A 13,634-nucleotide genomic window follows, 5' to 3' on the forward strand; every position below is an offset into this window, starting at 1 on the left:
GAATTTTGAATATTGTGGGCCAAATGGAACTTTAGTTCTGCTCCGGAAACTGTTTTCAGTTTTAAGGAAATAGTGATCTTGACCTTTGACCTTGTGACCCCAAAATCTATAGCAGTCTTCTACCCAATATGCACAATCATCCTATGAAGTTTGAATATTGTGGGCCAAATGGAACTTGAGTTATGTTCCAGAAACTGTTTTTGGTTTTAAGTAATTGTGACCTTGACCTTTGACCTAGTGACCCAAAAATCAATAGGGATTGTTTACCAAATATGGACAATCATCCTATGAAGTTTAAAATATTGTGGGCCACATGGAACTTAAGTTATGCTCCGGAAACTGTTTTCAGTATTAAGATAATAGTGACCTTGACCTTTGACCTTATGACCTCAAAATCAATAAGGGTCTTCTACCCAATATGTTCAATCATCCTATGAAGTTTGAATATTGTGGGCCAAATGGAACTATAGTTCTGCTCTGGAAACTGTTTTCAGTTTTAAGGTTATAGTGACCTTGACCTTGGCCCCAAAATCTATAGGGGTCTTCTACCCAATATGCATAATCATCCTATGAACTTCATAGTATGAAGTTTGAATATTGTGGGCCAAATGGAACTTGACATTGACCTTTGACATTTTGACCCCAAACTCAATAGGAGTCTTCCTCACAAGAAAGACAATCATCCTAAGAAGTTTGGATATTGTGGGTTAAATAGAACTTAAGTAATGCACCGGAAACTGTTTTCAGTTTTAAGGTAATAGTGACCTTGACCTTTTGACCCCAAAATCAATAGGGGTCTTCTACCCAATATGGACAATCATCCTATGAAGTTTGAATATTGTGGGCCAAATGGAACTCAGTATTAAGGTAATAGTGACCTTGACCTTTGACCTTTTGACCCCAAAATCAAAAGGAGTCTTCTACCCAATATGGACAAATATCCTATGAAGTTTGAATATTGTGGGTTAAATAGAACTTAAAGATATACTATGCTCAAATTTGATTTTTAAAAATATTGATAAATGCTACACAGTATCTTTGTATGTATAAAATAAACATGTTTTGACTTAATTTTAAGTAGATATGTTATGTTTTGAACTCTACAAGCTACAGGTAGTCACAATATGAATATATAGTGTCATTAAAAAAACTGGCAGTTTTTTAAAGAAAAGACCAACTTTACTTGACCCGTAATAAAGAATGCAGCTTCCAATACATAGTTTATTCATTATTTTATTCGAATAAAACATATTCTGTATGAATATCATGGATTTCAATACATTTCTGAGATAAAAATATTTACCCAAAGATGAGCATAGTATACGAAACTGTTTTCAGTTTTAAGATAATAGTGACCTTGACCTTTGATCTTTTGACCCCAAAATAAATAGGGGTTGTTAACCAAATATGGACAATCATCCTATGAAGTTTGAATATTGTGGGCCAAATGGAACTTAAGTTATGCTCCGGAAACTGTTTTCAGTATAGTGACCTTGACCTTTCACCTTGTGACCCCAAAATCAATAGGGGTCTTCTACCCAATATGGACAATCATCCTATGAAGTTTGAATAGTGTGGGCCACATGGAACATGAGTTATGTTCCGGAAACTGTTTACAGTTTTAAGGTAATAGTGACCTTGACCTTTGACCCCAAAATCAATAGGGGTCTTCTACCCAATATGGACAATCATCCTATGAAGTTTGAATATTGTGGGCCAAATAGATCTTAAGTAATGCTCCGGAAACTGTTTTCAGTATTAAGATAATAGTGACCTTGACCTTTGACCTTTTGACCCCAAAATCAATAGGAGTCTTTAATCTAATATGGACAGTCATCCTATGAAGTTTGAATATTGTGGGTCAAATAGAACTTAAGTTATGCTCCGGAAACTGTTTTCGAAAACTGTTTTCAGTTTTAAGGTAATAGTGACTTTGACTTTTTGACCCCAAAATCAATAGGGGTCTTTTACCCAATATGGACAATCATCCTATGAAGTTTGAATATTGTGGGCCAAATGGAACTTGACATTGACCTTTGACATTTTGACCCCAAACTCAATAGGAGTCTTCCTCACAAGAAAGACAATCATCCTAAGAAGTTTGGATATTGTGGGTTAAATAGAACTTAAGTAATGCACCGGAAACTGTTTTCAGTTTTAAGGTAATAGTGACCTTGACCTTTTGACCCCAAAATCAATAGGGGTCTTCTACCCAATATGGACAATCATCCTATGAAGTTTGAATATTGTGGGCCAAATGGAACTCAGTATTAAGGTAATAGTGACCTTGACCTTTGACCTTTTGACCCCAAAATCAAAAGGAGTCTTCTACCCAATATGGACAAATATCCTATGAAGTTTGAATATTGTGGGTTAAATAGAACTTAAAGATATACTATGCTCAAATTTGATTTTTAAAAATATTGATAAATGCTACACAGTATCTTTGTATGTATAAAATAAACATGTTTTGACTTAATTTTAAGTAGATATGTTATGTTTTGAACTCTACAAGCTACAGGTAGTCACAATATGAATATATAGTGTCATTAAAAAAACTGGCAGTTTTTTAAAGAAAAGACCAACTTTACTTGACCCGTAATAAAGAATGCAGCTTCCAATACATAGTTTATTCATTATTTTATTCGAATAAAACATATTCTGTATGAATATCATGGATTTCAATACATTTCTGAGATAAAAATATTTTACCCAAAGATGAGCATAGTATACGAAACTGTTTTCAGTTTTAAGGTAATAGTGACCTTGACCTTTGATCTTTTGACCCCAAAATAAATAGGGGTTGTTAACCAAATATGGACAATCATCCTATGAAGTTTGAATATTGTGGGCCAAATGGAACTTAAGTTATGCTCCGGAAACTGTTTTCAGTATAGTGACCTTGACCTTTCACCTTGTGACCCCAAAATCAATAGGGGTCTTCTACCCAATATGGACAATCATCCTATGAAGTTTGAATAGTGTGGGCCACATGGAACATGAGTTATGTTCCGGAAACTGTTTACAGTTTTAAGGTAATAGTGACCTTGACCTTTGACCCCAAAATCAATAGGGGTCTTCTACCCAATATGGACAATCATCCTTTGAAGTTTGAATATTGTGGGCCAAATAGATCTTAAGTAATGCTCCGGAAACTGTTTTCAGTATTAAGATAATAGTGACCTTGACCTTTGACCTTTTGACCCCAAAATCAATAGGAGTCTTTAATCCAATATGGACAGTCATCCTATGAAGTTTGAATATTGTGGGTCAAATAGAACTTAAGTTATGCTCCGGAAACTGTTTTCGAAAACTGTTTTCAGTTTTAAGGTAATAGTGACTTTGACTTTTTGACCCCAAAATCAATAGGGGTCTTTTACCCAATATGGACAATCATCCTATGAAGTTTGAATATTGTGGGCCAAATGGAATCTTAGTTATGCTCCGGAAACCAAATTGCTAACAGACGGACAGAGGCAAGGGGGTAACATAATATGCCCTTTCGGGCATATAAAAAAGGATTAATACTTACAGATCTAGCTTTATCAAAATATTTCTTATATCTTTCCTCCATGACTCTTTTCTCTTCTTCTTTCTTTTCAATTTTATCACGTAACTTTTCAACTTCTTCACTTTGAGCAGTCAACTCTTTTTGCACTTCTAATATACTATCACGCTCCTTTTGAATAAGTTTGTCTTTTTGCTGAGTAAGCAGAACCTGTTCGTCCAATTTTTTTCTAAGATCAATCATTTCCGTGTTTGATACCGTGGACTTTGCCATTTCTTGTAAATCTTCGATCTGGGCCTCCAACTCCATTGTCTTTTGGTTAGCTAATCTATATCATATGATCAAATTCTAGCATTAATATTGCCAACTTAGCTACCTAGAGAAAGCACTTAGAGTTTAGTCAGTGGTTTTGTGTTTTGTATTTTTAATAAGATGATATTTTGTATTGTTCATGTCGTCACAGTGCAGAAACAAATAAGTGCCATATAGGAATTAACCCATTACTGCACTAAGATGACTATATAACAGTTTATACAACTTATATGACATACTGGACTGCTGGAATACATTACACATTTGTATGTAGATTTACAAAAGAAAGAAGCCAGTATAAATAAAATAAGCTTTTACTTACTTTGCTTTTAGTCTTCCAGAATCAAGTAAGAACCGAATTCTATTTCTTTTCTGTACAAACTGATTATGTCTTTACATTATTTATGTTATTTGGGTTCATTTTTTCTACTCTTAGCATAATCTAATATGGTCAAAAGTCACCAAAACCTACCTAATCTCAGTTTCAAGTTCATTTTTTCTACTGTTAGCATCATCTAACATGGTCTGTATAACCTGGGACTGCTCATCATTGTCACCAGAACTCTTCAACTTCAACATTTTGTTTTCATGCTCCAATCTTAAAATTTTTTCTCTGCAGAACAATATAGGCAAGACATTAGTAAAAGTCACAAAACTTAACTATGATTTTTCCCGCAATAATATTTCTCCTTTCTTTAATGAAAGCTTTTTAAAAGAATTATAATAGATATTAAGATTAGAATTTAAACATATTCTTTACACTTTAAAGAACCGTATTAAGTATATGCTTAAAAATCATGGTAAATCTCATAAATTTAGTTGTAAATGGTGGTTAAATTTCTAATATTTCTTCTTAATGGTGGTAAAATTTCAAATATTTCATTGTAAAGTTGTTAAATCTCTAATACATTATTGTTAGTGGCAGTGAAAATTTCAAATATTCCTTTTGCTTTTAGTTACAAAACACTTAATCATTATGAAGAAAACACAGTGACAGATATTTTTTTTATATCTTACTGACAATTCATTGATCAATATAAAATGAAATTGTTAAAGCACTTTAATTGTAAGATTTACTTGATTTCTGGTGGTAATGACAACATCTCCATTTGTGACGTGGCTGAGAGATCATCGCCGGCCCCCGCACCTACATTCACAGCCTGCGTACATTTCAGTTCCTCCGTCACTTCCCGTAAAGAATCACGCTCGGTAACAATTCTCTATAATATAAATAAATCCAAGTATATATCACCATGGTAAATAAAACATACTACACATCATGTACATTAAATATGTTATTAGTATTTGCTAATTAAAAATCCAGCTGTTTTGTTGTTAATAATGACACCTCATGCAGTCAGAATCTGTATAATAATATTCTGTTAGTTATAATTAACCTTTTACAATGATAAACTTGTGAAATGGACTTGTCCTGCTTATGAATTTGGAACAGTCAATCGGTTGTTTAAGGGATTTCGGTAAAATACTGAATTTGAGCAGGTAATTAGTATTGAGCCTGGTAAGAGAACATGCTGGGTGTGTAGGGTGACATGGCTCTATATTAGTTGTAAAGGCAAATTTTTATTCCTGCTAGCCTTTAAGCTACTTTTTGTACCAGGAACCAAATATGATTTATCTTTGTCTGTCTGTGTTGGTAGTTCAATTTTATATTTTGTTATTGGCATCCCTTAAACTTTGATTAGGCTGTTCCAAATTTTCAAATGAAGGCAAATTCCAGTACACAAAGGTTAAATGGACTCCACTGAGGTTTAAAAGCCTAAAAACCTAACATTTGAATTTCTTACATAAATGAGCTTGGGCACTTTAAACAAAAAAATATCATATGCAAAGATAGTTAAGAAATATACTTTGAAATAAATTAAAAATTGTATTTTTATGCTTTTCTTAGCCCGATTTGAGTGAAAAGCGTTAAAACTCTTTTCACTTTGGGTCATTTTTTTACAATTTGAATAATTATTCTGGAAAAACGAAGTGCGCGAATTATCTGAAATTTTGCACAAAGATTAGTGGTCTAAACCTACATCAAATGGTACATTTATCTGGAAAAAATATGATCAGTCTCGTCATATCAAAAAACCTCAGTGGGTTAAGTTCATCATTTCAGTTGCTAGAGAGGCAGATCATTCTGTCAGTCATTATCAGAAGAAGAAAATCTAGCAGGACATTATTCTTTCCAAAGCTACTTTCCTACTTTCCTAAGCATGTTAACAGTTGTGTAACTTCATGTGAAGTTTGTATTTCATACAATTCATAAAATGTTTGCAAAGGAAACCATTACTCTTGGTATAAAGTTGGCATGAGGTAAACATAGAGCTATGAAAGGTATGGTGAGTGGGAGGGGAGTGGAGTGGACATGAGGAAATTCAAATAAAGTTCTGCTTGTTTACACAAATTTCCAATTATCATAATTGTTTTTGTTTTTTTTAAGTAAAATTACATGTATATATAACAATATTATACTTCAACAAAAAGAAACACCCATTATCGATTAGTTTAACTATATTTGTTTAATTTATTTGAAGACATATGACCACTGATCACAGGTCCAACTGTATTACAAATCATTAAAGACAATTATCTGATAAGGCAGGTTGCCTATGTTTACATGTGATTTTAAGTGTAGGTTTAAACTATATTTTTATCACATCACTATGACAACATGCTGCTAATTAGAGCTGCAACTGAAATACTTATATATAACCCTTAACCCTGCTGGTCCTAAGAGTTATTAGCCTTGGTGGTGTTGGTAGTTTTCACTCCAGAACACGGCAGTTAGCAACACTGAATTTACCAGAGCACAATTCAGCCATTGTTACCAGACCTAAAGCCCATCCAACCCCCGTCAAATCTCAGGATTTTCATTGGTCAGTGTACATTCTGTGGCAGTTTCTGACCAATCAAATACCTGAGATCTGAGTTTGAGCTTAGAAATTTCTTTATAACCTTGGATCCAGAACAGAACCTGGCCAGTCTCCACATCTGTGCAGTTTAACCAGACTCAACACTGTTGACTGACTTTACTTAGTAATCTTGACACCCCCAAAATCAATAATGGACAGTTCCCCAAAAAAGGAAAATGGACAAATCTAATGAAGAAACCCAGCAGGTAATGGGTTAATACTGAAAAGCTGAAACACAAATACTGACCCAGATAATGGCCATTTAAACATAAAACATTTCTTGCAGCTTGAAACTTTCATAATATATGAACAACAAATTATTAAAAATATTTTATAAAAATTGTGCATAAATATAGGATCTATTATAGAAAAAAGTACATTTACATTTAAAGAAATAATCATTCAAAGTTAATAACAATTTACAGTCATTTACAAAAAATTGACGGGAAATAAGCCTGCATTCTGTTTATGTGTATAGCTTATATTAAACCCAATGACATTAACCTCTATGTATAACCTTGACCTTGAATATAAGAACCTCTGTATTGCACATGACACCACACATTTTAAAATGGTTAATATTTTTTGCCAAGGTATTTCAATTTGTCAGGTTTTTCAAAAGCATTATGTAAGGTTGGGGCAGACAAACTTATTGAGCAGACAGACAAAAATATTAGTAAGATATAATCATATAACAAGAATTAAAATAGTCGTAACATGTATGCATGAAAAAAAATATTAAAGGTCCATAGAGCAAAGCATGTGTGCAGCATGAAAATACATTAAAGGCCAATAATGCAATAAAATATAAACTGAAAACACTGACAGCAAGTTGTGATATTGGAAAATGTTTCGCAAAAAAACAAAGGGAGCTAAATATTGATTGAACAACAAGTATAAGCCGGTGCTATAATTCTAACACAGAGGAAAATAAGTATATTTGGGTTCTGAGCGTGAAATAATTAGCTATATTACATGTTCCACTGGTCTACATCTCAGTTCCTCATTCATTTCACGTAGAGAATCTCTCTCTATCAAAACCCTCTGCAGCAAACATGCATGTTATTTATAAGTAAAACATATCTCAATATTTACTATAATGTATATTAATGTGTACATGTTACAGCAACTGACATATTAATATTTGTTTGTTTGTTTTAATAGGTTTTAACTCACACCAACATATAATGGTCACATGGCAACTTTCCAGATTTACTGGTAGAGAAAAACCTCTCCATGCACCCCTCCATGCATTATTTCAGGCACAAACCAGTGTCTTAGTAGAACCACCAATGTTCAGTTAGCTAGCTGGATAGCTGCCCCACATGACAGAATCTGACATATCTGGAGGGATTCGAACCCAAATAAATGTTATAAATTGACCATTTGAAAACGTTTATCTTTGCCCTACTAACTGATACAACAATGTGAGCCATCTACCAACCACATTTAATAAAAAAACAAAGAAAATTATGTACATAATCAGTGTTCTATAGTTGACAAGAATATGTTCACAGTCTTAAAATTAGATATCACCTTGACCTGTTGACCCCTAAACAAAACTAGATCAATCATCACATAACCAAAGACACACAGATTAATAGATCATCACCTTAGTGCACTGCCACTGAAATTTAATACAAGTTCACCTGAAACTGCGCAAAGTTGACAAGAAAAATTACGCAAAATGCAGATGGTTTCAAATTACTTTTACAATAACATTCAGTGAGTAAATAGCAGCACAAATTTTCCCGTAATGTCTGAAAATGTTGTTCCAATATTCCATTAGAGAAATGGCAAACACAGTTTCATTAATAATACAATTATAATTTCACAGAAATTTCATGTATGTTGTTAAAGCGTATTTAACACTGATTTTGTACATAATTTTCTTTGTTTGATTATATGTGGTAGGTAGATGGCTCGTGTTGTAAGTTAGTAGGGAAAAGATAAATGAGGTTTTTAAAAGGTCAATTTATAACAAGAATAACCATATTATTTTCAATGCATATCTTCCTTGCATAATTTTATGTAGGTTAAACTGGCAAAGAATTTTTTTATTTTGTTTTAAGTGGCACAAACACTGCCCAGGAAAGAACAAATCCCTTGTTGCATTATTTCAGACATTATCAACTGCATAAGCTAACTGGACAGCTTTTTTTTTATATATAAAAGAACCTTAAATTAGGGATAAGATACTTATGTCACTTTCAGAAACAATTCACTTACTTATTTACTTATGTATTCTTGCATGTTACAAGTATTTTGCTGTAAGAAACTTAACTGACTTGGACTCTTGTAGGAGTTTTATGCTTGCTTTTTTTCTAATTTTCACTATCTCTGATAATATATTATGAACACATTTTATAAACTAATGCCAAAAAAAAGAGCTCTTGATAACATCTCATTGTCCGACCAGCTGCCTTGAAACCTAAGTAACTCCTCCTTACTTGGTCATCAATTTTGCAACATATTGGAAACATAACCTAAATCTGGCATGACGTGCATTTATGATCTGCATAATGCAGCTGAAAGATACTGTCAGATTATAACTGTATTACAACTGTGCTAACATCTTTGAACCAACCTACCTCTTTTTCTCTCATTAACGTTGAAACTTTCTCATTCACGCGTTTATTCTCGAAGTCTGCCTTGTCAGCGCGCTTAGTCTCCTCTGTTAGTTTGCTCTGTAACTCATGTACCTGTCGCTTGTATACATCAAGCTGCTGTTTAACTGTCCCTGATTTTCTGATGTCCTGTATTAGCAACAATGTAAATAATCCTTAAAATGCTGAACATGTGCAATGAAATCTACCAGCCTTAAATTTGGAACAGTCCATTCAAGTTTTCAGGTTTTAAAAAAAATTCTGATCTCATGACTGCAAGGTAGAATTTATTAATTAACTACACTATCATTTCAGAACTTTTTCTAAATATGGCTGGAATTTTTAATATCTAACAGCACAATTTGTCATATTTATAATAAGATATTGTTTCAAAACCACATAATAAGTGTTAGAATTCCTCAACAATGAAAAGAAAACATAACAGAAATTTTAACTTCAAACATCCAGCTTCAAATCTAAATAATTTAATTCTTACAATTGAGTTCAACAACAATCTAATATAAGATCTCACCTCTTGTAATTCAAGATTTTCCTGCATGTATTTTGTATTCTTATCTTCCAACAATTTCACCTGTCCTCTCAAGTCACTCAGTTCATCTGCAACAGCCAATAACCATTATATGTTTTAATACACACAATCTGCACAGATACATAAAATTTTATGCTTTTATTTGTAATTTGACACCTATACTTCACCGCATTCCAGCAGAAAAGAGGATTAACTTACTACATAACAGCTTCTGTTCTACATGTTGTCTTTATTGCTTATTGTTTGTGGTGATTTTATTATACTTCTTGTTCACAGATGGAACCCCAATAATAACATTTAAATCTAAATTTGTAACACAGGAGAAATTGTAGGTGTTGTTATTCATGATATGTCATAAAACATGAAAATAGGACAGTGTCATGTTTTAATATAGCATTGTATCACATAACTTTAATGTTGACAACATAACATAATATTGGGAAATGCTACATAACATGAGTATTAACATGTTCAATACTTGATTTGGTTACTTGGATGTTAATATTGGGAAGTGCAATGTAACATGAATGATGGGTTGCTAATTATGAGGTAGTGCTACATAACACAAATACTGGGTTACTAAATATTGGGTAGTACTACTAACACGAATATTAAATCTTAAATATTTGGTAATGCTACATAACACAAATAATTGGATGTTAAATATTGGGTAGTGCCACACAACATGAATATTGGGTTGCTAATTACTTGGTAGTGCTACTTAAATAACAACAATATTGGGCAGTTGAATATTGGGTGTGCTACATATCATGAATGTTGAGTAGTGCTACATTACACAAATGTTGGGCAATAAAATATTTGGTAGTGCTACATAACATGAATATTGAGTACTTAAATACATAATCAAATATTGGGTAGTTAAATACTGGGTAAAATATTGGGTAGTTAAATACTGGGTAGTGCTATATAACACAAATATTTACTAGTGTTATTAAACATGAAATTGAAAACTTGGTAATGCCATAGAATACAACATATATTAATGTAACATAGCATTAACATAAGGTAGAGTTACATAATAAAGTGTCATCAGAAATAGGGCAAATTAAATTTCAATGATTAAATGCATCAAGTAATGCATTGCTTTTTCCAAGCCTTGATTGGTTATGACATATTTGTAAGAAATTTAGCATTACTTTAATGCTAATCTGATGCATTAACTATGCCAAAATCAGTTAATGCATAGCATAATTTGGCATTATTTTAATTTTGATCACTTTTACTGATTTATTAAATATACAAACAAATATTAACAGATAAAAGTCTTTTAATATTACTTATTACATGCCATGGTTCAGTTAATAATGGCTCAGACCTTGACCTCTGACCTCTTAATCAATAGGGGTCATTTACTAGTCATGAAAAACTTACACAACAGTTAAACAGAAAACAACACAAGAACACTTACCCATCTTTCTTTTATATGATTCAATCTGAACTTCATATTTCACCTGCAATGATAAAAATCAATGTTATGAATTGTTAATACATGTAGATAAATAAACAACTTATAAAGTTGCCATAATCATAACTGTATATTTTCAATTAATTTCAATTAAGCAACTAACAACAAAGGTGAAATATACAATGTGAAATTATGTGATAAAGCAGTATTTTAGTCTGCAGAAATTTGAATGAAATGGTTGTGCAACAGCAAAGAAACTTGTTTAGGGACATGCAAATTAGTCTACATTGTTCCTGTTAAGACATCAGCTATTTTTAGAATACTTACAACTTGTTCGGCTGCTTGTCGAAGGTCATCAAGTTCATCTTTCAGGCCTCTACATTCCTCTGTCTGAGTCAACAATTCAGAATTCTATATAATAAAGTAAACAAAAAATTCTTTACTCAAGCTAAGAAATTCAGATATTTTAATACATATTTTGATAATTTTTGATAGTTATTAAAAAAAGCATCATTTTCTTATTGCTTTACATCATGATTCAGTACAATCCACCTAAACAAGAGCTATAGGTAGGTCAGCGTGCTAAACTCTCCTCAGTACATGAAGTAAATCAAGATAATTGAAAAAGTTGAAAAAACGCCATAATTCTCTAAAAAAACATGTCAGAGTTATGGGCCTTGGATAGTGAGTGACTTCACATTATGCTCTAAAATAAGTGTGAAATTTCAACCAATTCCTTTCAGTAGTTTTGGAGATATCTTTTGCATGTAAAATATTTACTATAGCGCAACTCGGATGCTGGGGTGTGTACAATCATAGCTCTCCCTTTCCCAAGTACAATAGCTCCCCTTATTCTTTGAATACTTGAGCTAACAGTTATCAAACATGTCTCCAAGTGACGATTGGCAAATATCTCAAAAACCATAAAAAAATTAATTTGATGACATATAGTGGGCATCATTGCCTAGGACTTTCCTTGACCTTTAACCTGTACTGCATACAAACACATTATACATTATTTTCAAACACACAAAAAACCCAAATCCTCATAAAATCTTTAAAAAGTTTAAATAAATTTTCTAAGTTCAACAAGAATCCAGTACATGTTAATATAATGGTTTATATAATTAAATATAAAACATATACATACCTTGTCCTTTAACTCATTTATTTCTTTCTGTAAAACTTCCACTTTTATCCGGAAATCATCTTTGGCTGAAATATCATTCGGAACAAAGTTTAAAAATCAATTAAGAAAACAAATTTTTGTTTAAATTTGAATTTCTAGATCAATAAACAATAACATACAGACCTATAGGCGTTACAAAAATTAAATAGTCTTGAATTTATATAATGATAAGTTAATTGTTAAGAAAGTATTAATAGAAATATTCAATAATGTACATTTTTGTCATTTCAATTTTTAATCAAAGCCATTTATCTTCTTGGGACACTTTTAAATTAAAAGTTAACTTATGCATGTAATAAATAATTCAACAATCATTCAATAATTCAATAGCCAAGATATCCAGATGTCTATCTTTGTTCGATTGTGTATTCAGGACAGGCTTTCTAAGTCATACAGTAACTTTCAACTTGAAGCTTTATTTAAACAAACATCACATACTTGATTCTAGTTTATAATTTTCCTCCTGACATTGTTCTAACTGGTGTTGAATTAACTGGAACCGCTTTCCCGCAGGTGTACTGTAAAATATTATAAAGTAAATGTATTGTTAGTGAAGGTCAACACAGAGATACTCTGAAACTCAGCAAATGAGGGTTTATCTCATCTTATCCCGTGTTACAAATGAACATATACCGTTAGTTACAGCTCATGAAATAATACTGAAAATAAGGGCAATGCAGTGATCACAATATTGTGAAAGTCCGTGCACAATAAAAGACATCTTGCTAAAAATTTGTTTGAGCTTCAGGATTAGATGGAATAAAAAAAAAAACACGCACATTTGTTAAGTTCCGGATAACCTCTATTTCAGACTTGGCAAAAGTTGCTAGACTATGTAACATGTCAGGAAAATTTCAAATTCACCTTTAACATTTTGCAAAATTGCTATTTATATAGAAATTAGCCATGTTTTGATCTATAAATACATTTTTTTTGTAAAAAAATCTTACAAATATTTATTGCAATAATAAAATATCAGTTTGCCTGACCAAATGTGTAACATTTCATTTGGTTGCTTTGCACAGCCTAAGGTGCATGATGTGAGGTTTTTAATATACAAGATAGATTATCGTCAACATAAATTTGTTTGTTGTTGAATGCTCATCATATATTTTAAATTTT

At 32.0% G+C, this 13,634-nt stretch overlaps 1 protein-coding gene across 6 annotated transcripts in view; it reads right to left on the minus strand.

Moving 5' to 3' along the window:
* LOC132720366 (protein Hook homolog 3-like) overlaps positions 1-13,634 on the minus strand; it is a 44,601-nt gene that overhangs the window by 7,828 nt on the left and 23,139 nt on the right. For 5 of the 6 annotated variants that reach the window (XM_060704491.1, XM_060704488.1, XM_060704492.1 and 2 more), the window contains exons 9-18: positions 12,951-13,030; positions 12,474-12,538; positions 11,651-11,734; positions 11,327-11,369; positions 9,880-9,965; positions 9,333-9,497; positions 7,717-7,785; positions 4,898-5,040; positions 4,293-4,433; positions 3,533-3,836 (exon numbers count right to left, since the gene is read on the minus strand). In XM_060704491.1, coding sequence (XP_060560474.1) covers positions 3,533-3,836; positions 4,293-4,433; positions 4,898-5,040; positions 7,717-7,785; positions 9,333-9,497; positions 9,880-9,965; positions 11,327-11,369; positions 11,651-11,734; positions 12,474-12,538; positions 12,951-13,030 — 1,180 coding nt within the window. The remainder of the gene's footprint in view (positions 1-3,532; positions 3,837-4,292; positions 4,434-4,897; positions 5,041-7,716; positions 7,786-9,332; positions 9,498-9,879; positions 9,966-11,326; positions 11,370-11,650; positions 11,735-12,473; positions 12,539-12,950; positions 13,031-13,634) is intronic. The other variant, XM_060704489.1, reaches the window with a different exon arrangement.

Source organism: Ruditapes philippinarum, unplaced genomic scaffold (assembly GCF_026571515.1).
Source record: "Ruditapes philippinarum isolate M1 unplaced genomic scaffold, ASM2657151v2 ctg1386_1_1_1_1, whole genome shotgun sequence".
Taxonomy (NCBI): Eukaryota; Metazoa; Mollusca; class Bivalvia; order Venerida; family Veneridae; genus Ruditapes; species Ruditapes philippinarum.